General features: G+C 45.2%; 1 protein-coding gene across 8 annotated transcripts in view; it reads right to left on the bottom strand.

Annotated features, from left to right (window-relative positions):
• Nucleotides 1–27,413, bottom strand: part of UCKL1 (uridine-cytidine kinase 1 like 1) — a 378,995-nt gene that overhangs the window by 218,125 nt on the left and 133,457 nt on the right. For all 8 annotated transcript variants that reach the window (XM_069650850.1, XM_069650854.1, XM_069650849.1 and 5 more), the window contains exons 4-5: nucleotides 18,492–18,662; nucleotides 16,581–16,652 (exon numbers count right to left, since the gene is read on the bottom strand). In XM_069650850.1, coding sequence (XP_069506951.1) covers nucleotides 16,581–16,652; nucleotides 18,492–18,662 — 243 coding nt within the window. The remainder of the gene's footprint in view (nucleotides 1–16,580; nucleotides 16,653–18,491; nucleotides 18,663–27,413) is intronic.

Raw genomic sequence — 27,413 nt, 5'->3', positions numbered from 1 at the left:
GCAGTAACACTTGAGACGGTGGTGAGAATGCAATGTAACGTACCCTCACCCTACTACTCAACACATATGCGCAGCAGTAATAAGTTTACTCATATAACCTTTCCCACCGAAAGTATACTGTCATCAAAGGTAGAAAACACACTCTCCACAACGTGGAGCTTACCTTACTGAAACAGATGGCGCAGGACAGCTCTTCCCATCTGCGCCTCATCCGCATGCTGACTGGCAAGGCAGTAGTGGCGGGTAAACGTGTGGGGCACTGACCATGCCGCAGCTTGGCATATGTCCGTCAGCGGAATTCCGGCCCATAACGCTGTTGAGGATGACATCGACCTTGTAGAATGGGCTCTAGGATGTCTTTGCAGTGGCCTTCCGGCCTTAGAGTGACAAAAAGCAATCGTCGACGAGACCCATCTGGCCAATCCCTGTTTCGAGATTGCTTTACCTCTCGTCGACGGACCATATGGGACGAACAGTTGCCGAGTAGCCCTGATGCCTTGTGTGCGATGTAGGTAGAATTTCAGAGCCCTCTTAACGTCCAGGGTATGAAGAGTTTTTTCTGCTGCCGACGATGGATTGGCGAAGAAAGTAGGCAGAACCACGGATGAGTGTTTGTGATATACCGTCGGAACCTTAGGGACGAACGTAGGGTTAGTCGCCAGGACTACCTTGTCCTTAAAGAATCTTAGGTAGGACGGGTCCACGACCAGCGCTTGTAGTTCCGAGATACGTCTGGCTGATGTGATAGCTATCAGGAATGCCAACTTCCACGAAATGAATTTCATGTCGGACGTGGCCATAGGCTCGAAAGGCGGTTTCATCAAACCTGCCAACACTGTGTTGTGGCTCCACGCCGGGGGAAAACGTTTCACCGGGGGAAAAGCTCGAAATAAACCCCGCATGAAGTGTTTCACCAGTCTGTCACTGAATAGAGGAGACGACTGCCTCTTCCTTGTGAACCTCGAGATGGCTGCCAGGTGTACCTTTATCGATGAGGGGGACAATCCCTTTTTTGCTATGAGGAGCAGGTAAGGTAGAACTTGTTCCGGCGTCACCAACAATGGTTGTAGGTCCCGCTGTTTTCTACACCATTCACAGAATCTCTGCCACTTATAGGAGTAGGATTTGTTAGTGGAAGGGGCTCTAGCCGCCTGCAGAATTTCTTGGCACTCCTCTGAAATGTCTAAAGCCCCGAACTCCGAGAAGTCAGGAGCCAGGACGTAAGGTTGAGACTGTCCGGGTCGTGATGCCACACCGTGCCTCTGTCCCGGGATAGAAGGTACGGGACTTTCGGAAACGCTATGGGATGTTCCAGCGATAGATGGAGGAGGTCTGAGAACCACGGTTGCCTCGGCCAGTATGGTGTCACTAGAATCACCCGGCAATTGTATCTGCGTATCCACTGTATTGTTTTCCGTATGAGGGGAAACAGGGAAAAAGCATAGAGGAACATGTCCGTCCATGGGAAGGAGAACGCCTCCCCCACCGAACCCTCTTGGGGCCACCTGCTTGCAAATTTCTCGCATTTCTTGTTTTCTTTGGTCGCAAAGGCGTCCAGAGGGGGGTGGCCCCATTTCTCAAACACTTTCTTCAAGTGACCCGTGTCCATTTCCCACTTGTGTATCTGGGCCATGTTTCTGCTGAGGGAGTCGGCTTGGCAGTTCCTCACTCCTGGAAGGTGATGAGCCACGAGGGAGATTTTGTGCTTCGATGCCCAATGCCATGTTTTCTGGGCTTCTATGGAGAGAGTCCTTGATCGTGTCCCTCCTTGTTTCCTCAGATAAAACATGGCTGTTGTATTGTCGGTCAGTATTCGCACTCGCGACCTCTTGATGTGTGGTAGGAACGCCTTCAAGGCCCATCGTACCGCTCTGAGTTCCAGTACGTTTATGTGTAGGAGTGACTCCGTTGGAGACCAGCGACCTTGCGTTTGGAGAGCACCCATGTGCGCTCCCCATCCAGTTAGGGACGCATGCGTAACTATGGTACTCTGGAACCCCGGCTCCTGTAGGGGCACACCTTTGTTCAGATTGTGGGAACAATGCCACCACTGAAGGGTCCGAAGTAGCTTGTCGTCGTCGACGGTTATCCTGTCCGACCACGATCCCTGTGTCCATCGGTCTGCGAGGAATTCTTGGACTGGCCTCATGAAAAGTCGACAGTTTCTCACCAGATGGATGCAGGATGCCATGGCCCCTAGGACCGAAACATACTTTCTCACTGAGATCCTGGTGTTTCTCCGTAGCCGGGCCGCCTGTTGAATGAGTCTCGAGGTCCTGTCGAGAGAAGGTTTCACCAGCCCTAGCTGAGTCCGAACTGTGCCCCCAAGAATACCAGCGTTCTCGATGGCCGCAGAGAGGATTTCTCGAAGTTTATGGCGAATCCTAGCCGTTGTAGAAGCTGTATGGTGGCTTGTAGACTTGTGTTGGTCGACGCTGGGGAGGATCCCCTTACCAGCCAGTCGTCGAGGTATGGGTATACATGGTGGCTTTGCTTCCTTAGCCAGGCAGCCACTGGAGCCAGGCATTTTGTGAACGTTCTGGGGGAGGTTTTGAGCCCGAAAGGAAGAACCGTGAATTGGTAGTGGGTTCGCCCTATTACAAAATGTAGGAATTTCCTGTGTTTCCGACACATTGGAATATGGAAATACGCATCCTGTAAATCCAGGGACGCCAGGAAATCTCCCTTTTGAACTGCGCGGATCACTTCCTGCAGAGTGAGCATCTTGAATTTCAGGCTCTTTAAGGACTTGTTGAGATCGCGTAAGTCTAGAATGGGACGCCATTTGCCGTTCGGCTTTTTTACGACGAAGTATCTTGAGTAGACTCCTTGGCCTCTCTGTGGTGTTGGAACTAATTCTATCACTCCCTTCGCTAACATGAGTGTAACCTCTTGTTGCAGTGCCTTCATATGGGACTGAGCAGTGAACGCAGGTGGAATTTACGGAGGGCTGTGTTTGAATTGAAGAGAGTGTCCGTGTCTTATAGTGTCTAACACCCATTGGTCCGTTGTTATCCTTTCCCATTCGTCGACATACGCTGAAAGTCTTCCCCCCAGAACGGGTTGTGGAACGTCACTGCTGATCTTTAGTTTGCTTGTCTCTCGCCGACGATGGGTATGATGGTCGTTTTCTGGAAGACTGGGAGTTTTGTCGACGGTTAGCCGATTGTGAGGCACGTCGGTACCCCTGGGAGGGGTAAGCCAATCTGGCAAAGGATCTGTCTCCAGAAGAGAATCTTGAATTTCCTGAAGCCCCTCTAAAGGGGCGAAAGGACTTGTAGCTCCTGCCACTCTGGAGGGCACCCAAAGAACGTGCCGTGTCCGAATCTTCTTTCATCCCTTTTAGGGCCTCGTCCACCTTCTCACCGAAGAGACGGTCTCCCTCAAAAGGCATATCTAAGACCTTGTATTGTACCTCTGGCCTGAAGTAAGTACACTTCAGCCATGACTGTCGACGTAATACCACCCCATTATTGACTTGCTTGAAGCCAGACTCAGCAAGATCCACCGCGATGTTTATTGCGTGATTTGAGGCTTCCTCACCCTCTCGGACCAGTAGCATCGCCGCCTTCCTCTGTTCTTCTGGAAGATGATCAAGCAGCGGAGCCAGCCTGTGCCACATCTCCCTATCGTATCTGGCCACAATTGCCAGAGTTTGCGGCCACAATTGCCAGAGTTTGCGGCCTTTACTGTGGTCGCTCCCACAGAGAGCACTTTCTTGCCAAAGGCATCTTGGCGTCTCGCTTCATTCTCAGGTGGAGTCGTGCACTTGTGCTGTGCCTTTGCCTTCCTCGCTGCCACCGCCAACACCACCGAGTCTGGTGTTGGTTGAGAGGATAAACACTTGGGTGTAGACTCTGGAGCCTTAAACTTTTTTTCTAGGCGTCCTTTCACTGCTGGTTCTGAGAATGGGTGTCTCATTGTCTGCAACCCCTCTTTCCATACATGGTCAAGTATCGGTATCGAGAACACCGACCTCCTTCTCTTGCCCATGTGGTCGAACAAAAAACAGTCCTTTTTCTGTTCTTCCTGGGACAGACCAAATTCTTTGCATGCCTTCTCCATCATCGAATGGAATGACGCAATGGCGTCCGGAGGGGACGGGTGAGCTGGGCTTCTGGGGTTTTCTAACTCCGCCTCTGACTCCCAGGTAGGATCCCTGGAGGGGGATAAAGAGACCTCTGACATGGCTCCCCTGTCCGACTCTGAATCTGGCAGCTCACCTTCCTCCTGCGCCAGTGTTGAGATTGGCGTGCGTGGGTGCGGCGGTTGACGGGACGGGCCCGGCTCGTCGACGAGTGACTGTGGCAGGCTGACCTGGGGAAGTCGCTGGTCCAACGACCGTAGCAAGGACTGAAGCGAGGACAGAATATCCAATGACAAAACCGATTGAGGATTGAGGAGAGGGGCAGATACCGTTGTAACGGATGCCCTCGTCGACGACTTGGCAGCCGCTCGTAGCCCTAGGTCCGCTGGGCCAGCCACTCTCTCGCTCTCGTCCTCCGAGGACAGCAACATAGCTTGCTCTTGTAGCAAAGCCTCTGGGGGGGTAGGGTCGAGGACTTCAGGCCTCCAGGCCTCCTGTAGGACCCCCGTCGACGAGGCTCTCGTCGACGCCATTGTCGACGGGACGGAGGATGCCCCTTGCGCTAGTGGCGGGAAGGCGGCCGGTGACTGGATCGCCGTCGACGACGCAGGCTTCGCAGGTGGTTTTGGCGGTCCCGCCTTCTCCACACTGTGCCCGCTTTTACTCGACTCTCGATCGATCTGTGATGATCGCCAGAGGAGGATTTCCTTTCCTTCTCATGCTTTTGTGATGAGGATGATTTCTTTGACGAGGAGTCTGTGGTGGAGTGAGTTCCAGACGACTCTTTTTCCGACAATCTAGATTTCTTCGCCGGTGGTTCCGGCGAGGCCGCGCGGCGTGATGTTTTCGCCGACTGTGTGGAGCCTACCTCCGAGGGGGGGGTATGCCCCCGCACCCTCATTCAGCCATGCCACCAGGTGTCGGTTCCGGTCTTTGAGGGTTTTTTGAGAAAACCCCTTGCATATGTCGCAGGCATCCGCCGAATGGTGAGGGTGGAGGCAATATATACAATCCATATGTCCGTCCCCCTCGTAAACCTTTTTCAAGCCGCACGTCGCGCATGGACGGAACAGCGCTTTTCCTGATACAGAGGACATATCGTACTCGAAATCCAATAAGGCAACCTAGTACAAAATAGTAAGACAACACGAGGAGATCCCACTACTTTGGAGATGGTTGAAATCTGAAGGGGAACCGCGGGGGCGGGCCTCTTATACTGGGACGGCCTGCGGAGCATGCGTAGGCGGGTCCTAAAAGGACGTAGATAGGACACAAAAGTGTCGGAAGTTTTCCTATAGGAAAAGGCTATATATGTGTACCGAGGGGTCCCAGTCTGACGACGGGGAATATTCTAAGCATGTGAATCCATGAAAGATCCAATGCTGGAGAATACATAATTGGACATACATTGATTAACGGCAACCAAAATTGTACATATTTAAGTGCAGGTAGGCGGTACAGCCAGCTGTGCTCGGGATTTGGCCATGATGGGTGAAGGGCTACAGTTGAGGCAGAGGAAGCAAGGGAGAGAGGCAGGTTAGCAGCAAGGGAAAGATTTCAGCTAGCAGGCAGATGAGAGGCAGGTTTAGAGGGAATGTGAAGGGGCTTGTGGCTGGTGAAAATACATTCATGGGCTATTTTATTCCACAGGCTGTTTTTAATTCAGGACCAAACATCAGAAAATAAAGGGTTTAAACCGCCTTGGCTGGATTTGCAAGCTGTCAAAAACAGGTTATTCCGGTTGGCAGAGTTAAAGCTTCCCCCTAGGAAGGGAGCCACACCATAAACTCTCAGCAGAGACTAACACCCCACTGATAATTACAGGGTGGGAAAGAATCTAGTCTAGGCTGAGCCTGCTGACAATGGGCCTCACTACGACCCTGCCGGTACGGAAAGAACGGTGGCGGTAAAACCGCCGCCACCGTTGTTTCCAGACCAGCTGATTAAGAGTCCTACAGGCAGGAGGTGTCACTCCTGCCAGGTCTGACCTGGCTGGATTTACACCACCCACCTGCAGGCGGACATGGAAACACCGGCTCCGTCATAGACAGAACTGGTATGAGATATGAGATATGATATGGCATTTGTAACGCGCCTATACACATGGTGTTTCCATTGTCCCCACCCCCATGGAGTCCTATGGGAATCCATGGGAATGGGAATGGGGACTTACAGAATTCCGCCTCCGGAATTCCAGGGTCACTGGGGTCATAATGCCAGGTTCGTAATTCTGGGATTCACAGAGCCAAAATGGTAATACGGGTCCGGCGGTAACCTGCCGTTTTTTTCCGGCAAGGCACAGTTACCGCCAGACTCGTAATGAGGCCCAATGAAATTTCCAGGACAAGGACATGGGAGAAGAAAGTCGCACTCATTGTGATTTCTACAGGAGGCTTCAGAGGAGATCTCCATGATGGCCCTGCCCTTTAGGGGGGTAGCTTGCAAGCTATGACCAAATATGGCAGATTGCCATTTGTTTCCAGAGACCATTTCATAAATAAACTTTAAGGACTTTGTAAAAATGTAACAATTTTGCTGTTTAAAAGTGATTTTATGGGCTTTCTTTTAAGACATTAAAGCAACAAAATTAAAGCACACAAAGCCACTATTTGACAAACGGGACCGTCTGGGTGTCACCTACACAAATTATGCAGACGACACCCAGATACTCCTACCCCTCTCAGGAACCTATGGTACAGACGTCGCATAGATTAACGAAGTCTACATCGTCATTCAGGCATGGATGGCCAAACATGGCCTCTGCTTGAATGATGATAAGACAGAACTACTCCTAGTCGGATCATCTAATAATCTTCTCAAACTAAGTCCTCACTACACTAATATCGTTATTGATGGGAACAGTATACCCATAGCCAAACATGTAAAAACGTTCGGTTTCTACCTCGATGCCCAGGCTAACCTAACCAAGCAGATCAACATGACCTCTTGGGCCACAGCCTACACTGGCAAGTTGATCAGAGCCTGTAGACCTGTACTATCCCCCACCAGTTGCCTTACTCTAGCGAGAGCGCTCATACAATCCAAACTGGATTATTGCAACAGCCTTTATCTAGGAGCAAACAAGTCCATTCTAAATAAACTACAGATTATGCAAAACAACGCGCTTAGAGCAGCGTTGAATATTCCTAAAAGAGAGCACATCTCAGAAATTAGAAAGCAACACAGGTGGCTCTCTATACATGACAAAATTGCCCTAAAAACTATCTGCCTCACACACAAAGCAATTAACTTCCAAGCCCCCCCTATCTCACAGACAAGTTCACTTGGAAGCTATCCAATAGATTCACCAGATCATCTAACACGCCATCCCTGGTGGTGCCTAGATACAATCTAAAAAGAGCCGGAGGTTCTAGCTTCCCGGTATTAGCCTCCCAGCTTTGGAACTCTCTCCCACAGGACATCCAAACTATTCAAAGATTCAACAATTTCAGAAGCCATGTTATCACTTGGATTCTTAACAAAACATAAAACAGTAGCTCTTGATACCATTAATAGCTAGATGATCTGCTCAGCTAGTATACGTGTCCTATACTACTGCTATGACCCAATGCATAATATGTATAATATGTATAATGTTTATGTATATATGTACAACTGTAATTTTACAAACTGTATTAATGCCTTCAACTGCTTATACTATACCATGTAACTACTTCACCTTCAAGCGCCCAATTACCTCCGGGTCAGGTGCGCGATATAAATAAAATAAACAAACAAACAAACAAAAATGGTAGAATTCACTGACACTTCGGGACAGAAATGGCAAAGTATTGCGGATTACAAGAACAGCATCCATGTTGCAAATGCAAAGTTTTGTACATACATCCCTTATGATCATCCACACCCATGTATAACGTTATAGAATTTTCAGTAATATAAATCCAATTGAAAAGTGCAAAAAACTGGTAGAAGGGCTAAACAAGGTCTCACAAACTGGAGGATTGGACTGCTATGTGCTGTATAAAATATGTAACCTGCTTATGTAAGTGTTTAGATGTTTGCACTGTATGAAGGTGCCATGTATGGCAGAAATGGATTGTAAGCAAAGTAATTGGGGGAGGTTTTGGACATTGTAAAACTCACATCATAAATCTGACATCATTTTCTGGAAATCCAACCAGCTGAGAGTGAGGCGGAGACTATCACCCTTGTCCAATCCAGTTGTTAGAGGCGTGTTCAGTTAAGCCTGCCCCAGCCATATACTTTGATGATGTCACTATGCATTGTAAATAAGAGTCCCTGACAAGACTCTAGACACACACTCTTCCTGACGTTCCTGCGCTGCATCCCTGTTCCATCCATCCAGATCCCAACTACAAAGCCAAATCATTGCTGACCCTACTCCAGGGCCCACTGCAAAACCCAAGCAGTGCTGATCCAATTCCCAGCAAGGCCTCAATTCTGAAAACCCACTAATCTCCCATTAAAAAGGGGAAAGCTGTGGTATTCTTTTGAGAAAGCATCCTGAACCAGCCTGGCTTGCTTCCCCTGACTGCATGCATGCAGCAATCCTTCCATCCAGCTGACCTTTGGCATACAGTGCCCAGAATTGCCAGTCCAGAAGTGCCATCCGGTGACCAGAACTGCCCAGCTGTTTGCCCGGTGTTCAGCTGTGTAGTGACCAGAACCTATTGACAGTCCAAATAAAATCCCAAAACTAAAAAGGGGGACTGTGAGTATAAACCACCACCCCATAGAAATCCATAGTATACCTTGTCTTGCCTTGGTCCTTATTGCACTCTCTAAGCCATCCTATCCTTACCCTGATAACTTGTTAAAACTGTTAGAATTATCCCTGCAACCCTACCCTTGATTTCTAGTGCTAGCGCCATCTCTCTTTTCAATTGTGTCTTGTGTAATCCTATGCCATTAGTCATATTTCGAGTGATCGGACTGGTTTTCCACCAGGGTTGGGCGCTGGGGTGGCAGGGTTGAAATCGCGAATCAACCCTGGATCTTACTGTGTCCATCTTTGGTGGCCTAGCCTGAATACTCTAGTGTAAAGTAAGACTGTTCTTGTCACAACTGATTTCCTTTCTTATTTCACGGCTTCATTTTACTCAAAAGTGCACCTTTATATCTTGCATAACTCCTCCAATTTAAAAGCTGGAGATCTAGTTTCACTTCTAGAATATCCCTAGAACCGCACTCCAAATCAATGTATTTTACCCATTTTTATTCAAAACCGTTTGGGTAATTTAAGGAGGGAATTTAAAAAATGGCAAAGTTTCCAACATGTCATTTTGCTGCAATCTGTTTTAAACTTTCCACTCCTTTTCGAAATGTATGCTTTTGGTAATCCATTCTTTGTGATTGTTAGAGTCTTTGCATTGTTGCTTTAGTGAGGAATTATATTTGCTTCAAGGTTTTTAACACCCATTCATTATTTGTCCATTTCTGAGTGTCATTTCATAACATTGCAAGGGGTTTAGAATCCGTTTTTCTCTCTTATTTGGGGAGGGAAGGTCAGATTTGGATTCTTTTTTTTTTTTAAATGCATTCGGTTTACATCTTAAACCTTACATTTATGAATCATTCCATTTGTTTAGTCCACGTTTTACATTCTTTAATTTTCATACTCCTGTCTGCTGTTGCCGTTGTCTGAGGTAATGGTTTCCCAGAAATTAATGATCATAGCAACCATCTTTCTGTTGTTTCCCATGAGGATTTGACTCCATCGTTCCTCTGTTTCCATTTGGACAGGTGCACTTTGGTATTTGCCGCTATATAACAGTCTTTTTTGATTGAGTGCCTCACATTCCATTATTACATGGTATAGAGTTTGTTTTTTCCCAGCATTAGGCAAAATCTGCAGTCACTGTTCGCATTTTTGTTTTGAGTCCATTTTCCCAAAACTTCTCTTGTAGGGAGTAAATTTAATCTCAATCTTAAGAACTTGTCTCGTATTCTTCGATCTGGGTATAAATTGAGGTAGTGGGGTAGTTGGTTAAGGTCTCATGACTCTCCGTTGCATTTTAAATTCAATTTGTATCGGTCTTTCTTTTCTTGCGTCGTTATCCAATCAAGTCGACTCAGCTTCTTTTTTGCGTTTTGTGGCATTCGCGTAAGAGTCTCCAATGTTATTCCCTTTTCATTACATATGCTCATTGACGCTTCCTTCCATTTTTTTAGTGCTATATCATTCACCTGTAAATCTGTTGTTCTTAGAATTTCTAAAACCGGTATCTTCTCTTCGCTATTCAATTTTCTGAATAAATCCAATGTTTTCCATTCTATTATTGATTCAAGCGAATGAAGGCCCAGCTCATAGCGTATGCGGGACATCGGCATATTTTGAGGTAGGCCTAGTACTTTCCGCCAGTAAATCGCCTCCAGCTTTGTCCATATTGATCTATCCAGATTGATCATTGCTTCTGCCCCATACGCAAGAATCGATGTAACCTTTTATTTATAAAAGGTTACCACCGGCTTTAGAGAGAATTTTCCGAATTTCTTATGGATCACCAGTCCCTGTCGTGCTAGTGCTTTGGTTTTGGACTTCAAATGTTGTGCCCATGGAATTTCTGTGAGTGATTGATTGATCCATATTCCTAACTATTTGTACGTAGGAACCTGTATCAATTTTTCCTGTTGTAAATAGTATGAAAAGACTTTTTTCCCCTTTTTGCTTTCTATATGTCAGGGCCATTATTTTTGTCTTCTTGATGTTTATTGGGAGTTCATTTTTTTCCATATATTCTTGGGTTTTGCTGAGTGCCATTTGTAGTCCACACAGTGTTTTGGCCAGCAGAATAATATCGTCTGCATAGATCAAGCATGGTACCGCAGTCGCGTTTAATTTCGGAGGGTTGGTGTTTGGTACATTTATCGACTCTTCGAAATCCGACGTAAAGAGGCTAAACAGAGCTGCTGCCAACGGACATCCTTGCTTTAGACCATGCCAGGTGTTAATTTGGTTAGTTATGATGCCATCTGCTGTCATTTTCACTTGTATTTTAGTATTCAAGAGTTTTATCGGCTCCAGTTTGTCACAAGGACATCTCCAATGCTCAAGTTTGGTAGGCATGGCTCAGGTCGACATATGCTACGATTATTTCCGTTTTGGTTCTTTCGGCTTCATGCTTCATCAAGTTTAGAATTGTCAAGTTTGCATTCGTGCCAACGTTGCGTACAAATCCTGTCTGTCGGACTGCGAGATGGTTAGTTTGTTTTGCCCAAATATTTAGCCTTGTGAGTAAAAGGTTGGCGAAGATTTTCCTCACGGGATCCAAGAGTGCCAATGGTCGATAATTCATTGGATCTTTGGAAGATCCTTGTTTGTATATGGGTATGAGTGTTGCTAGTCTCCATGAGTCTGGAATTCTTTTAGTGCGATTGATCAGTTCTATGATTTTTCCATTAAATTGTGCCCAAACGTCTGGGTTCTGGTTTAATGTTGCATTTGACATGCCATCAGGACCAGGGGCTCTTGATGCATTTAGTTGTTTTATTGTGTTGGTCAGTTCTTCCATGTAATAGCTCATATTCCATGTCTTTTCCGTGGGGTGCGGTATTTTATTCCCAGCTGTTGGTCTTTTTTTATAAAGATCTGTGAAATACTTTACCCAAGTTTCTTCTGAGATGTCCACTATCATCGCATCCTCTGTGTTTTTATTCTGTTTCAATAGTTCCCATAGGCGTCTTGTATTGCTGTTTTTGAGAGTCTTCATCATGTGTTCGGCATTTTCTTGCTCTTGCATCATTTTTGCATTTTTTAGCCAATTTTTTTATTTTTGTTTTGCTTGTCCTATCATTTTTTTTTTGGTTCGAGGGGATTCCTTTTTGGCTTTCTTTATTACAGTTTTCTTTTCGTGTTTCTTTTCCACGATTGCTTTATTATATGTAGATTTTGATTCAGGCTGTAGATATTTGTTCTGTCTCTGCTTTAGTTGGAATTGGTTAAATAACCACCCATAATTGATTTTGCAGTCATCTTCTTTCAGGTGTCTGTGATATCTGTTAGTTTGCTTTGTGGTATCCTCAGACGATTCATTCTGTTTGACAGGGTCAATGTGGGAACATTTATTTTAGATCGTTCCCTAGTATTAATTTCCCACGAGCGCTTAAGTATACAATGGTCGCTATGCGCGCTAAACACATTTGTGGCCTTGGTTTTAGTTTGTGAGATTCCTTTACTGATGTAAATGGAGTCAATAATTGACTTAGTTTTCCCACGTGACCAAGTTGGTGTCGGTGTATTCGTTGATATGTTTAGTGCATCCCATCGTTCAAAGTTTTGATTACTTGTTTCTAATGTCCATCTTTGGGCTCTATGTTCAAGCAGAGGTTCTTCTATTATTTCTCCTTTGCCATCAAATAGATGCAAATTGAGATCACCACATATAATGAATTCAACATCTTGATGTTTCTGTGCGATGTTGTCAATCTTAGTCAATATAGAATCTATTACTGTTTCTCCATTACATTTCCTCGGGTTCCAGTAAACATTTGTGATATTTAGGTACTTGTCACTTGTTGACGTGGTAGGGTTCAGTTGTTGCTTCATTGTTTGTGTCTTCAATAAAGTATTTTGTGCTCAATTTCCTATATTTGGACACTCAATCAATTGTAATGCCGCTTCTTGTCTGATTAGGGTGAGGAGGCCTGCCGACGGTCTACCTGCTATGTTGGTTGTTGCAGGATTCGTGTATGTGAGGAATCCTTCACATACTAGTGGTTCAGTTAACCACGTCTCCTGTAGACATATCACATTTGCTGTGCTCAGCTCCGGTTGTTCACTTTGGAAAAGATGCGTATGGCCCCTTGTGTTCCACACGCAAAGTGTAAATAATAGTTTGGTACTTTCCGTTCGTTGTTATTGCATTGGTTTTTTAGACTTCTCTTGCCCGTTTTCTTCTGGATTAATCTCTTGCCAAAATGGGGATGTTTCGTAATTCCATCCTGATGGTATTTTGTCTATATGCTGGCGGGGATCAATTCTTTTTTGATAGTCCTTGTACCATCTTTCCTCTTCCTTTACTTTCCATTCTTATTTTTCATTGCTCCTGGTGCTAGAGTCGCTGCTAATGTCTGAGTACATACTGTTGTTATCCTGCCAGTTCGCATTGGAGTTTTCTTCGTCGCTACTATCTTGGATATCTTGTCTTTGCTATGAATCCAAGACATTCTAGTTCTTTGGAACATGATGTTTTTAAACGCTGTAGTTCCCATGAATAACAGTGTATCCAAATTTTGTCGAGCCTTAGTTCATCTATGAACTCTATTAACTTGAGGTCTTTTGACTTCAGCATTTTCAATTTTCGAATTACCTTGAAAAGGCAAAGAATATTAGCTCTATCCATCACAATTTTGGCCTCTTTCTCAGATTTTCTTCCAGCTTCAATCTGATTACTTTTTTTTGTAATGAGGATCTATAAATCGTGGTTGATCCAGGTGTAGACTTTCCGAGTTGGGATCTTGATTTTTGCTCCGGTCGGTGTGTTCATTACTTGAGGTGCAGGATTCTTCTGTCTGATCTGTTCTCTCTAGCCTTGTCTAACTCAGAGTGTCGTTTCTAGAGTTCAGTTCTTGGTCCGAAATCTCCTCGCAGGAGAGCTCTATGGATATGTGCGATCATGTGATTGTTTCCTCAAAGCAATCAATTACAATCATTGAGGAGGTATTTATTTGGGATGCCAGTATCGCCGTTCCCAAAATGTCTTCATTCTTGTCACACTCTGCTTCATGTGTCGAATATGTGGATAGATTCATCAAGGATTCGATGTTTCCCTGGTCAGTTGTTATGGAGCTAGGGGACTGGGAGTTTCTACCCCTACCTGTCCTTTGTTTTGAATTGGCTCTTCTGCTTCTTCTTTTCTAGTGCCCCTTTCCTTGGTTTCAGGGGTTGCTGTTCTCATCACCTTTGGTTCTGGGTGTTTGGCTTTATCAGTGATTTCTTTGGCGCTCTGTGACAAATCTCTAAGGAAAGCTCTTGAGCCTCTTTGTTGTTTTTTAGTGAGTTTTTTGGCCGATCGGACTGGTTTTCCACCAGGGTTGGGCGCTGGGGTGGCAGGGTTGAAATCGCGAATCAACCCTGGATCTTACTGTGTCCATCTTTGGTGGCCTAGGCTGAATACTCTAGTGTAAAGTAAGACTGTTCTTGTCACAACTGATTTCCTTTCTTATTTCACGGCTTCATTTTACTCAAAAGTGCACCTTTATATCTTGTATAACTCCTCCAATTTAAAAGCTAGAGATCTAGTTTCACTTCTAGAATATCCCTAGAACCGCACTCCAAATCAGTGTATTTCACCCATTTTTATTCAAAACCGTTTAGGTAATTTAAGGTGGGAATTTAAAAAATTGCAACGTTTCCAACGTGTCATTTTACTGCAATCTGTTTTAAACTTTCCACTCCTTTTCGAAATGTATGCTTTTGGTAATACATTCTTTGTGATTGTTAGAATCTTTGCATTGTTGCTTTAGTGAGGAATTATATTTGCTTCAAGGTTTTTAACACCCATTCATTATTTATTTGTCCATTTTCGTGTGTCATTTCATAACATTGCAAGGGGTTTAGAATCCGTTTTTCTCTTATTTGGGGAGGGAAGGTTAGATTTGGATTCTGTTTCCTGTTTCTTATTCCTGATTACCTGTTGCTTCTGTTTATCCACTCAATTGATTATTGGTGGGTTGAGGGAACGTTGCAGGGGGAAATCCTAACTTGGATGCTATCTTTCCTAAGCCAAAAAGTGCTCCAATTCTGCTGTGCTTTGTATCTGTTCCACTAGAAGGTTAAACCCAGTGCATTGCTCACATTCTCATTGTAATTATCACCCCATTGGCGATTGCTGCCCCATATTAAAAAGTGTATGATTTCTTTTGAATTTTAAAATAAATAAATAAATATTGTACTTTACCAACCAGCCTGGTTCATGGTCCATTGTGACCAGGGATATTTTAAAAGGGGGTGTGATATGAGCGGTGTACCATCTCAATATTGAATCTATATAATATAAAGAGATAAGCATTTCAGTCGTGCGCTGCATACTAGGCCAAGACCAAGGTGTGTGTTGCCCCACTGAAATCCTTAACAGCCTGATTTTCTTATATTTAGGAGGTTGAGGCAAGCTGCTGTTCCAGTTTTGGAGATGAAAGTAGAGAAGGTGTGAGAAGGGTCATAGATGATGCCGAGGTTTCTAGCTGAAGAAGACTAGGGGAGAGTGTCAGCTGAAAACTGGATAGGCAGAGGAAGAGATGAGAGAGTATTTGGCAGGGTAGAAGAGCACCTCTGTTTCGGTAGAGTTTAACATCAGAGAGTGCATAGCTAACCAATATTTAATGGCAGAGAGACAGTTGGAAATTTTGATAGAAAGATCAGAGGGGAGATAAGGAAAAGAGAAGATGTGGGTGTCATCTGCACAGAGTTGGTAGCAGAACCAAAAGGAGGAGATTAGTGCCCCAGGAGCAGAGGTGTTGAGTGGAAAGAGGAGCGGACCCAAGACAGAGCCTTGTGGAACACCAACAGTTAGAGTAGTGAGTTGAGAGGTGTTGTTGCTCTAGGAGACAGAGAACTGACAGGTGCAGGGTATGATTCAATCCAGGCAAGGGTTTGATTGTGAATAGCAAGTGATCAACACTGTCAAAGGCAGCAACAGGTGAAGGAGAATTAGGATAGAGGATAGGTTAGAGAGCTTAGCATAGGTGAAGTTGGACACATTTATGGGAGCAGTTTCCATGGAGTGACAGGAGTGGAAACCTGCTTGAAATTGGTAAGACGGTTGAACAGGACCCTTCGAGCAATCTAGAGTAGTGCGGAAGGAGAGGCACATGGTACAAGTTAGTCGGTAGGTTCATGCTAGCCTCTTGCTTTTTTAGCAGAGCGATGACAGGGGCTGTTTAGAAAACAGAGGGAAAGCAAGCGGAGTCGAAGGTCAGGTTGAAGAGTTCAGTGAGGTGAGAGGCCACTAAAGGGGCAATAGGCTTGACTAGCTGAGGAGCAAAAGGGTCTGGTGGGGGGCCCCAAGAGGGGTTAGCTTCATCAGTGGATTTAGTCAGTATTAGTGGGACTAAAGTGGGAGATAGAGGCAGAGGATGATGTAAGAGTAGGCGGGAGGAGGAAGTGTGAGAACAGTCAAAGAAGGTCAGAGGAGGGAGTGTGAGGAAGGTCAGAGTTATGTATAGTAACTCTCCCTTTTATGCCCTAAACATACACACTAGGGTCCAATCCAGGAATGTAATAGACAGAGCTATGCAGCCTGCATCCTCCAGGTGTTCCTTACAGTCCCTAGCTCAGCCAAAACTCATATCAGACTGTGCCTTTTCAAGGCCAAGATTGCTGGTGCTTCCCTTCAGCAGCTGTAGAATGAGGCTAGGGTTAGGGAGTTAGCTATTTGCAGCAGCCCCAGTGTGCTATGAAGACCTGTTCGGGCAGCTAACCCACATTTCCTTCCACATGCACATTTCTTCATCTCTCTCCTACTTTGCTCCATAACTCCATCTCCCCAGGCCTCCCATCCCTAGTCCCAGTTACCTTCAGGAGCTCTGGATCTGCAAATGCCATGATCCCTTCAAAGATGATCACGTTGGCTCCATAGACGGTTTTCTAAAGAAAACAAAATCTGATGAAAAACAGATTCTGGGTCCATGCTGGACTTCACACTCATATGTCTGTACACTACCTACCAATTCTACTAGCACACATCTCACAACTGTAAATAAGCCTCATATGGGGAGGTATTCAGAGCCCTCTAAACTGCACAACATAAGGTGGTCTCTCATTTTTATTGGAAGATAAACAGAAGAAAGACAAGATGCTTAGTTAACATAACATATCCCCCCTGCATACTTTCACCAAGTTCCAAATTGTTTTAGTTATTAGAAGAGCTATGAGTTTGGGAGATTTGGGTGTGCCCTGATGTTGTTGTTTCTCACACAGCACCAAAGATCTCTAGTAACATGCTTGATCTCAGACATCTAGTCGAGGTAAATTATCCACAGATAGCATATATCAGGCCTCCGTGTTTTAAAAAGGGTTTCATCAATGTGACAAGGCATTTGGCAAAGTTTTTGTGGTGACCAGTGAAGTCCAATTGATAGCCCACATTTGATTTTTCAAGAGCTAGCCCAGGCCGCATACATCTTGCTTGCATTGTCAAACAGTAGCAAGACACAATTCCACACAAAATATTACTGGTCTTGTACATTCTGTTCACATTTTATTTCTGTGATTTGAATAGTGCTCATGCCACCACTTATATGCTACCATGTGTTTTTGAGAATTGAGGCAAGAATGGCTCTCCAGATGTTTTGCATGGTTCCTATCAGCCCTAGCCAGTTTAATCAATGATGATGGATTATGCGATTTGTAGTCCAAAACACCTGGAGAGCCACAGGTTTCAGACCCTTGGTCTATAAGCAGAGTGGATCAGTTGAATTTTCTGAGCTCTCTGTAACTTCATCAATGCACATTTGAAGTGGCGTTACGGAGGGTAGGAGTTCCAGAGTGTGGAGTCTTGAGTATGCAGGGATCTTCCTACAAACCGATTGTCCCTCACCTTACAAGAGTCTTGAGTATGCAGGGATCTTCCTACAAACCGATTGTCCCTCACCTTACAAAAGTAAAGCAGGTTTGGGAGGCACCCAGGGGTATGAGGTGTGCTAAAATTGTATCAATATTCTGATAAGGTAGACAGAGACATAACCCTGTACATATGTATGAACTAGGCACAAAGCTTTAAAATCTAGACATTGTTTGATCAGAAGTCAAGTGAAAGAGTTTCAAGATCTGGAAGATGGGCCGGCTGCACATTCTGGGCTTCCTGAACTTACTTTCTTGATTAGGTGGAAGGCCAGGCATAGATGCCATTGCAATATTTGTGATAGAGCATCACTACTGCAAGGACCACCTTAATACTATGTGGTTAGAGCAGCAGACGGACGAGTCACCGCTGGGGGCTGGCATCAAATGTTACTCGAAAGTTGAAACTGTCTCCAATCTATTGCTTCCAGAGACAGATGACCTACTACAATGTATATCAGGGCTATTAAAGGTCAACTCTGCTATCCTCTCGCACAATGTCAACTCATTTCACAAAAATAGGCTCCAGCTTTCTCCTGTCAGCACTCTTTTGCTTCCTTGAGTAAGTTTAAGAGACCCCTTACAGCCCTACAACCAAAAAGCTCAAAGAAGCAGGAGCATTTATTTTCCCAATCCATCTGACAACAGGTAGACATTTGAAGAAAAAACTATGCTGGATACTGAGGGTCTATGATCCACATTAGCAGACAGTTTCCACAGCCTTCTCCCTCCACGGCAGGCATTTGAGCCGCCTCATTTACTAAACACTTTAGAAGTCTGCCCATTATTCAACTATTCAGTCACTGACATATACATAGAAAATACCTTGATGCCCCCACCCCTGTGCAAGCCCTGCCCTCTCACCCATTCCTTCTTGCGACTATGGCTACTGAAGTCGTATACAGGGATCTTCACACTCTTCCCCTGTTTCAGCTTCTTGAGGGTTGAAATAATCAGATCGAAGTCAAAGGCATCAGGATGATCAAAATTAAAGTCATTTCTGGCCGCCTGCTGCTGTTGCTCTTGCGTCAGCACCTGACAAAAAGAAAAGAGCACAGATGTATTGTACGCAAAGGAATGACAGAGAACATTGCACCAGTAGGACTGAGCCTTACAGCACCTGCAGCAGTTTTCTATAATATTGTACCACTGGCTGACCCTCTCATTAATCCCTACTTTACCCACAGCGCCGATTCACTACTTGTACAGAGCCATCCAACCAGTGCAATCGAGCAAGCAAATGTCATTGCCTATGGTACTGACAAAAACACTCCTCCATTCTGCAACAATTGCACCTTATCACAGCAATGCATGCCAAGGACAGGCCCATCATCAACATTGTTCACACTGCGCTGGTCCACAGATGTGCAATACTAAACCCAGAGGCCCGGTCGAAGTTGTACCTGCAGCACTGATCCAAATAACGACTGACTCTAAGTGCTCCACTAATCTTGAACCATAATAAACCTACAGGAATAACTCACCCCGGAACAATAGTTCTGATTTACCACATTGCGCACACACACGGCACAGATATATACTGCAACCAGTTTTGATGTGCACTGCCATTCACAGGGTAAATCCATTATGCACTGATTCACAATGCAGCTCTCCTCAATAAACCGAATTGGCCGCATCAGCAACAGGTGCAGGTCTGGCCGCAAACTACGTTAGATATTGGCATTGCACAGCCTTTTGAAACGCTGTGCATTATTTTACCACTACGTGGCTCCTTGCCATACAAGGGGTGGAAGCATGCACACTTTCATGAGCTGGCCATGGCCACAGGCATGTTGCAAGTGCAAGGAGAGCTCCATCGCTGTTACTTCTATTGCATTTAGCAAATCTTACATTTTTTCACATGTGGCATGTATTTAATATGTATTTCTTGTTTTGCTTTTCACTTATCCCGTTTGTTTTGCATGTATTTCGATACACTCTTTTTTTTTAGCTGCAGGAAACAAGCAACAGAAATAGGTGCTAGTGAAGGTTGTGCAACTTATTATTTATCATGTGCATGTGTCCCTGCATGCGTTTAGTCAATAGAAGGGCCATATTGCATGGGCGTGTAATACAGACAGAAACAATCTGCAGTACACTTCTCGATGAACCCCACCACACCACCTTATTTAAAATAATTGTTCAGTTCAAGCTCAACGGGTCGTCTCCTCGGTCACCATCCCTCCATCAGCCAGTGATACCTGCCAACAACACGATCCCATATCTATTGCATCCTGGCACACCATTGCCCATACTCACTACTGGGCACTGGACTTGTCTCTTCTCTGCCTCTAACCAGTCTTAAATAAAGGAGATGCATTCACACATGAACTACTTTCATCCGTCTACTTTTAGTAATGTAAAGACATTGCGGGTCTGATTTGGTTTCAAATGAACTCGGCCAATGGACACTTGGTGGGTTTTCTCAGCTCACATCTGTAATTGCCTTTGGTGGAGGATTAGAGTAAAGTTGGTGGGGGCCCAGGACTACTGCTATTATAGGTTGATCATTCGTAGCCTAAAGTACAGCGAGTAGCAGAAGTATTTTATTTCCACAAACATACAATACAACGTTAAAACCACAAGAAAGGATGAGCACAGCTGCCCCTATTGGGCTATTTATTGCCACTGCAGAAAGAATACCCCAATGCTTGGTGCTGTCGAGCAGAGACCCTTTAGTCATAACACAAGTACATCACTGAAGGCATTTACAATTGAAACCCAGTGGCACCTTCAAAATCACCAGCCCAGTCCTACTTGGTGGGCACCTTCTTTTGGATAGCATTGTTTTATTGAGGACAGGAATTTAGAACAGGCGCAGGCGGACACGGACACGCACGCACGCACGCGCGCGCGCACACACACACGGAATATAGGTGTATTGTAGAGATACATCTCCAATCAGTCCCAGTCAGCATTGCCAATGGGCGAGGGAACACGGGCGTTATCATTAAAATGTCGTAAGAGTCACAGGTTGTAAACTCCCAAACAAAAGCAAAAACTATCTTTGCCAGTGCTTGTTTTTGTTGGTTTTGTAAAAGTGTAAATGGAGACAGAAACATACATGCAAGGAGCGCCAAAAAGAACTGGGTGCTGTCGGTAAAATGTGATTGTCACTTTGAAGCCGAGCACAATGGAACATATGAGGATGGATTGATGCTTTTCCTCACTTCTTCTTTATTATGCTGGCAGTGAAGCAGCAAAAGTGATTCCTTCTGGTGGCAGTAACCGCACGAGCTGTATTTGACTCTTTCCTGCCAATGCCCTTTTCACTTTGCCTTTCTTGAATTTGTTTTGATGTCTTGAAGCAATTAAAATGCAAAAGACTATGCTAACAACAGAATACAACGACTAGGCACAATTAACAGTAATGTATTTAAACTTGGACTTGTACCATCATGGCTTGGTTGGCCAAGGGGTCCTATGCGCTGACTTGCTAGCCGAGATAGTCTCTCCATGTACAGAGATGCACAAGGAACTGGTCCAATAGCACCGATTTAGAACTGCATGCAAGCAATGTTTTGGGTGAATAGTAATAATCATAATGGCATCTCTCTGTTGGGACATCTTTATTGATATATGTTCTACAGTTTGGGCCCCTTTTTTCATTTCATTACCATACATTTACGTTTCAGGTTTTGTTGGCTTGTTTGGTGTAGATTTTAACACCTCTGTTAACACCTCTGTTTCACATGGGACAAAGTTGTTCGAAGGTGGGAGCTGTTGGGGAAGGAAGGTGAGAGGGCAGCATGAGCATTTTTTACAAATTTGGCCCCAACAGTGGCATGGCTTGGGGTCTGTTTGAACTGGGGGTATTAGCAACCTTGGTCAAGACAAAGTACCAAACTGTACACATTTTACATAGACCATCATTGTACTGTATTGTCTATGACATTATTATAAACTAAAGAAGTGCAGTGCATGTCTGTTCCCGTTTGAACTGTTTGCAGATTGCCTCAGAAATCTGCTGACAAGGATGATATATTAATATTAATATTTTAAACAAAAACGGTTTGAGAAGTCTAGGACACTTGAATCTAGGGAGTCTCTCCGGCTCTCTCGACTTCCCCGTGGTCTTCTTCCACTCAGCTCAGATGTCCGTAATCACAAGAATGTCCAGGACATATTCTAGTGCATGGCAACCCCTACTGTGTAAGTCTTCTATATTCCTACTTCCCCCGCTACCCCTTTTCTGTCTTGCTCCACTCCTTCCCTTTATTGTACCTGACTTGGTTCTTTTCCACAATCACGTCTCCTCTCTATCTCTATACTACTTCTCTACTCTTATTTCACAATACTCAACCCCCTATTTACACTTCTGTATCCTGATCTCCACCTATCTCCCTCAATTACCTTCCTCCTGCTTCACTCTGCTGTTAACACTATTGCCCTGCACTCTCTTAATACTCTCCAACCATACACTCTGTCACTTTCACTCACACTAAGTTCCTCTCTAGAGCCACCTAAAGTCTCCCCCCTCTTTCATCTTTCACACCCCTCACCATACTACACTCAACAGGTGCCACACTCTCTTGCACACAATATCTTACCTGCACTCTCTCAGAAGACTGCCACAGTCTCCGCAGAACTCCACCACCCGCCCTCCACCTGACCCCTTGAATCACCACTGCTCCACCTGACCTCAGCCACACACCTTCCAATTAATTTATTTTATGTATTTGATTGTTTTTTATAACATTCCTAATATCGTACCTGATTTCGGTTTCCAAGCCCGGATCCGAGAGCCAAACCTCTGTTGCGTTGCCCCTGTGCTATCCTCCGCTCAATCCCCTCTCTGCTGGCTGAACAATTATAGCACAGCCTACCCCCTTCTCAAACTCTTCCCTACTACTGGTCTCACCGGTCACATGCTCCCCATGGCCAATCTCTGGCAAAACTATCCCTTTGACGGTTGGGACTCTTAAAGGCTTTAAGGTTTTCAGCCATGCTCCTTTTCCCGTCTCCATTTGTCTCGGTCTCAGTAAATTATTTCTGTTGCGCCCTCATTCCCTTGGGGTCTGTCTGGGGTTTGTGGGTAGGGTGTTGGGTGTCTCATCTCGGTCGGGCATAAAAACTCCCAATCCATTTCATGTTGGTTCTTGAAACAGTTCCTCTGGTTCCAGTCTGGGTTTTCTTGGTTGCATTCTGGGAGTTGCGGTTCTGAAAAAGACAAAATATAAAAGGCTAACAGGCATTATGGAAGAAAAAGTGGTAGCAGCAGTCCTATACGACATACACTACACTCTGGTGAGGCAGGGAGTGGAACACCCCTAAATCCCGCACTCCACCGGTGGGGTAGGACCGGCTCTGGCATAAACCCTGGTAGGCCATCTACCCCCAGGTAGGGAGGGTCCCTGCTCACCTTGTCACACTGTTCAGAAGCAATTGTTAGTACTCACTTGACTTTTCTCCGCTACATCCAAACCACGAGATTAGCTGCATACTGCATTACCTATGACACCAGTTTGTTTATTTTAACCCTGCAGTTTTGTAATAATTTGAAAAAACAAGGCCAATTCTAGAAGGCACTGGAGGAGGCGGTATTTGACCCATTGTCTCTTGTCGGCTCCACATTCAGAGAGCCATGTCATATCCACTTGCCAATCAAATGCCATACATGTGAACCCTGCAGAAGCGCAGATTAACTTTACCACATCCCTACTGGGCACCATGCCCTCAGCAATGGCAAAATCCTGCTATGGGGCAGCATGGTTTAAGTATGGCCCCACTCTGTGGAGAGAGTGGAGACGTGCAGTTACTTTTGCTTGAGGAATATCGGAAATGAGAAATCAGAAGTCAATTAAGCAGAGGTCACTTGACTAATCAATGCGTCTCCCATAGGAGCAAATGATGCATTGTGTGTTGGATGATATTAAAACTCGTACTGTAACTTGGGAAAATGCATTCACTTCACCCTACAGGAATCAAAGTTGGGTTAGGTAATACTTAGTTTGTGTGGTAACTGGATTTATAAAGTGTGAACCTAGCAACGGACCGCAGCAAACAGGGGACGATCCAGGGGATTACAGGTAGGATGTGCGGGTAGTTTAGGAAGCTGGAATGGGTAGGGAGAGCAGGGGACGAAGGAACTCTGGGTGGGGAGAAGTAGGGTTGAGTAGAGCAATTAGTGAGATGGCTTTCAGGGCATTCATAAAGTGTAGGAAAGTCTTATGTGCTTTCCCTCTTGTCATTCTTTGCTCAAGTATGGTCATGCCTTGGTCTATGGTGGTGTGTTGGCCTTCGGGGATGGTGGGATTCTCAGCAGATGGTGAGTTTCACAGCCAGGTAGAGTGGTATTTTATTAATCTCTGTCTTGGACAGGATACATGCTTGAAGGGGTAGCCAGTACAGTGGCTTGAGGATGGGGCGATATTGTTAAAAAGTCCTGTGATGAGGCGTGTGTCAACGTGGATGGCTTTCAGAATGGCCAAGGTGGCACCTAGGACTCCTGCCAGTGGGACTTTGCCATCATCAGGGTGAGAGATGACAAGGGCTTGGACAACTATTTTCAAACTCTAGACAGAGATGAAAGGCTTGACTTTGTGCAAGCGCCCAAGGTGGGACCATGTGGTTTGGGTCTTCCTGCTTATGTGCATTTCTAATTAGAGGCGACAGTCAATGTTAAAGCAGAGACATTTTGCAATGGGTAAGTAATGAGGGGTGAATCCATCAAGCTTTACACCCATCAGCCAACTCTGGACATACTTGGTGGAGTTTCTTGGAGTAGGAGTTAGTTATTTGTTGCGCTTTAGGTCAGCAATTGACAAAGGTTTGGACAGTGCTCGAGTCAGTGGATATCATTGATGCAACTGATTTTGAGGCAAAGCTGTGTGACATCTGGTATTGGTGTATATTGACAACAGTGGCGATGATCAGTTCCCCCAGAGTTTCCAAGCAGAGGTTAAATAGGACATGAGGCACAATGGGTTTCGAATGGAGAGGTAGGAAGCAAACCACTGCAAGATATCGTTTGAAACCCATGCTTGTGGCAAGGATGGTGGGAGGGCTGTATGGTCAATTGCAATTGAAGACAGCAGAGAGGTTGCGTAGGAGGAGTATGTAGGGGGCTCCGTTGTCCAGAAATAGAGAGTCACCTTGGATAGTTGTGGAATCTGGTGCATCGTGGTCAGAATTCAGACTAGTAGTCCTGTAGGAGATTGTGCTGAGTGATTCTTTCGTGCAACTGGGTGGCAACTGTCTTCTCAATCACTTTGTCAAGGTAGGCAAGATGCATAACGGGGCAACAGCTAGCAAGGCTGTTCCGGGTTGAGTGTGGGCTTCTTAAACAGGTGAGGGTGTTTTATATTTTTAGTGCATATGGGAAGGTGGATTGCATGAGGATGCATCGATAATGTTGAGAAGTGGTATGAGTGATTCACCTGCGATGATTTTGGTAAGGAAATAGATGAATGGATTACACTGCCCTTAGCTAAGGCAGGTAGTTTAGACAATACTAGTTCTGAAATTCCTGTTTAAATTTACCATCATACCATGTTCTGCTCCTCCAGATGTAACTGTTGTAAGGCAGCAGTCACCAAACTGGTCTGGGCAGGCAAGGTTCCAAGAATAGCATTGGGCACATTAACTAGACCAGAGTATAATGGTGTGCTGCAGGTGCCAGGCCTGTACCAGTACTAGTTGGCAGATCATCTGCAACATGCAGTGCACTGGTAATATACTAAGGATGTGGTACACCCGGTACACATGGAGAAAAGGTAGATATGACCAGGAAACCGAAATATAATTCTCTCCTTTGTGGATAGGCATAAGATGCGAGCTAAAACACTAGCAGGTATGACAAAGAGGGTTCGGGGGCAGGTGCTGTAACTCTTGAGAGTCTAACACCCATTCAGTGAACACATCTGGCTGCGGAACACAACACTCTTCCCCCATATGTGTTCTTCCTATGGCAAAAATAGGCTATAAGCCAAATTCAATCGTTTGGCGATCTGTTCATTATTTACCCTACTCTGGTAGAGGAGGTGCTAGCTAGAGCTGTGAAGATGATGCTCAAACATGTACAGGGTAGGGGGGCTAATAGCGTAAGGTGGAATATAGGCATTCCAAAAGAAACGCCCATGCTCACATACATGCTGGTAACCTACCTGTACACCATACTATTATAGGTGAAGTAGGTCCCACTTATTGCCTAGAAGTAGAAGCCACTGATAATTAACAGATCAAGCATGCAATCAAACAAAAGCAATATCTCTCAACGCCAGGTTTCACATCTTGTGCAGGGCTCTCACTAGATTGCATGTCACACTACATGGCATGCATATGACCCCAGTCTCGAGAGGATAGCTCAGAGGCAACGCGCTCGCTTTGGAAGCAAGGCGATGCAGAGAAACACAGGTTCGAGACCCATGTCCGTGCCTAGAAACCTCTGTGTATTAAGTGCGTTATAAATAACCAATCATATCATATCATATCCTGTTTAAACAAAAATGAGCAAATTGCAATTGTTCTGGTGAAAGCTTCTTTCATCTTATATGGGATTGTCTGCCAATTAAGAGCTTTTAGAAGCTGGTCTTAGGGCTCCTAAGCAGCATTCTAAGAAAAGAACCCCACATCCCATAAAGAGTTGCAATTAGCACAGCGTCCTGAGTCTAAAACATTTATTTGGCTTTGGAATTGACCAAGAGGCAAATCGCTTTGCAGTAGATGAGGTAGGGCTCCCCCTGCTAAACTGGTTGGATTAAAGGTCTATTTGCAACAATAGAGAGGAAAGCTATTGCAGGTTGGATCAACAGAAAATAAAGGCCTATGCATATTTGGGCGGCAAACCAGCTCTACCTGCGGGAGCACACACCTGAGGATAACTGATGAGGAACAATTGGTGAAGGCTGAAGACTGAGCAAAATGCTTAGACTCTGCTTCTACGCCCGGTCCATTATGAGAGTGACAGGATATAAAGCTAGGAAAAATTGGAACAATGCGAGCCATTGCTAAATTGTTATTATTTGTTATGTATGCTATCAGATTATAAAATAAATAAAAAGTATCCATAAAGGGATGATTATATCGTTCCCTCTGCCTCCCACCCCTCCCCTAACCCTGGATTGGGCGTGCTGCCTTCATAGGGCTGACCTGATGAGTGTGGTTGTGCTGCTGACGTTCAGCGCTGAATTTTCAGCAGGATTTGATTGGGGTGAGTGCTAGTGTCTTTACTGTGTTCTGGCTCCTATTTTAAAATAATGTCTGTGTTGGTGTAACTTCCTCTGCATTCTGCCGCCTCTTGGCATGAGAGCCTGCTCCCTTCCTCTAACTCGTTCCCTCCCGCCTCCCGACCCTCCCCTGACCTCGGATTGGACTTCCTGCCCCTCTTACCTGATCTCAGTAGGGCAGCCCCACTGCCCTTTGCAGGCCCCTGCGTCGAAGGGGCTCAAAGGCAAAAGGCATCTCCTCCTGAAGCAGCTCCGGATAGGGTCCGCCGGTGTCGGTCGTGGAAGCAAGGAAGCCTGTAGCCGTCAACCTGCTGCAACCAACAAGGTAGGTGTGGTGCAGTCAGGGGGGGGGGGGCAGCAATCACTGCACCCCACTAAACTGACCCACCCCTTCAATGACTATTTCTCTTATCGCACCACACTCAAGCATCTCTTGTGACCTGTATTGTACTGCCATCTCTCTCATCTCTTCAGGCAACTCGCATTCTTGCATTACTGTTGTGTAAAAACTAGGCATTTCCCTTTCTATTTAGGAAAGTCAATTCTGGGTGTTTTTTCCTGTGCACTGTCCTCCCCCGTCTTCATAACACTCTACTCCTGCGTTCCCCTGTGACGTGGT

Source organism: Ambystoma mexicanum, chromosome 3p, assembly GCF_040938575.1.
Source record: "Ambystoma mexicanum isolate Mex_15411 chromosome 3p, UKY_AmexF1_1, whole genome shotgun sequence".
NCBI lineage: Eukaryota > Metazoa > Chordata > Amphibia > Caudata > Ambystomatidae > Ambystoma > Ambystoma mexicanum.
This window is presented reverse-complemented; position numbering and strand designations above follow the sequence as displayed.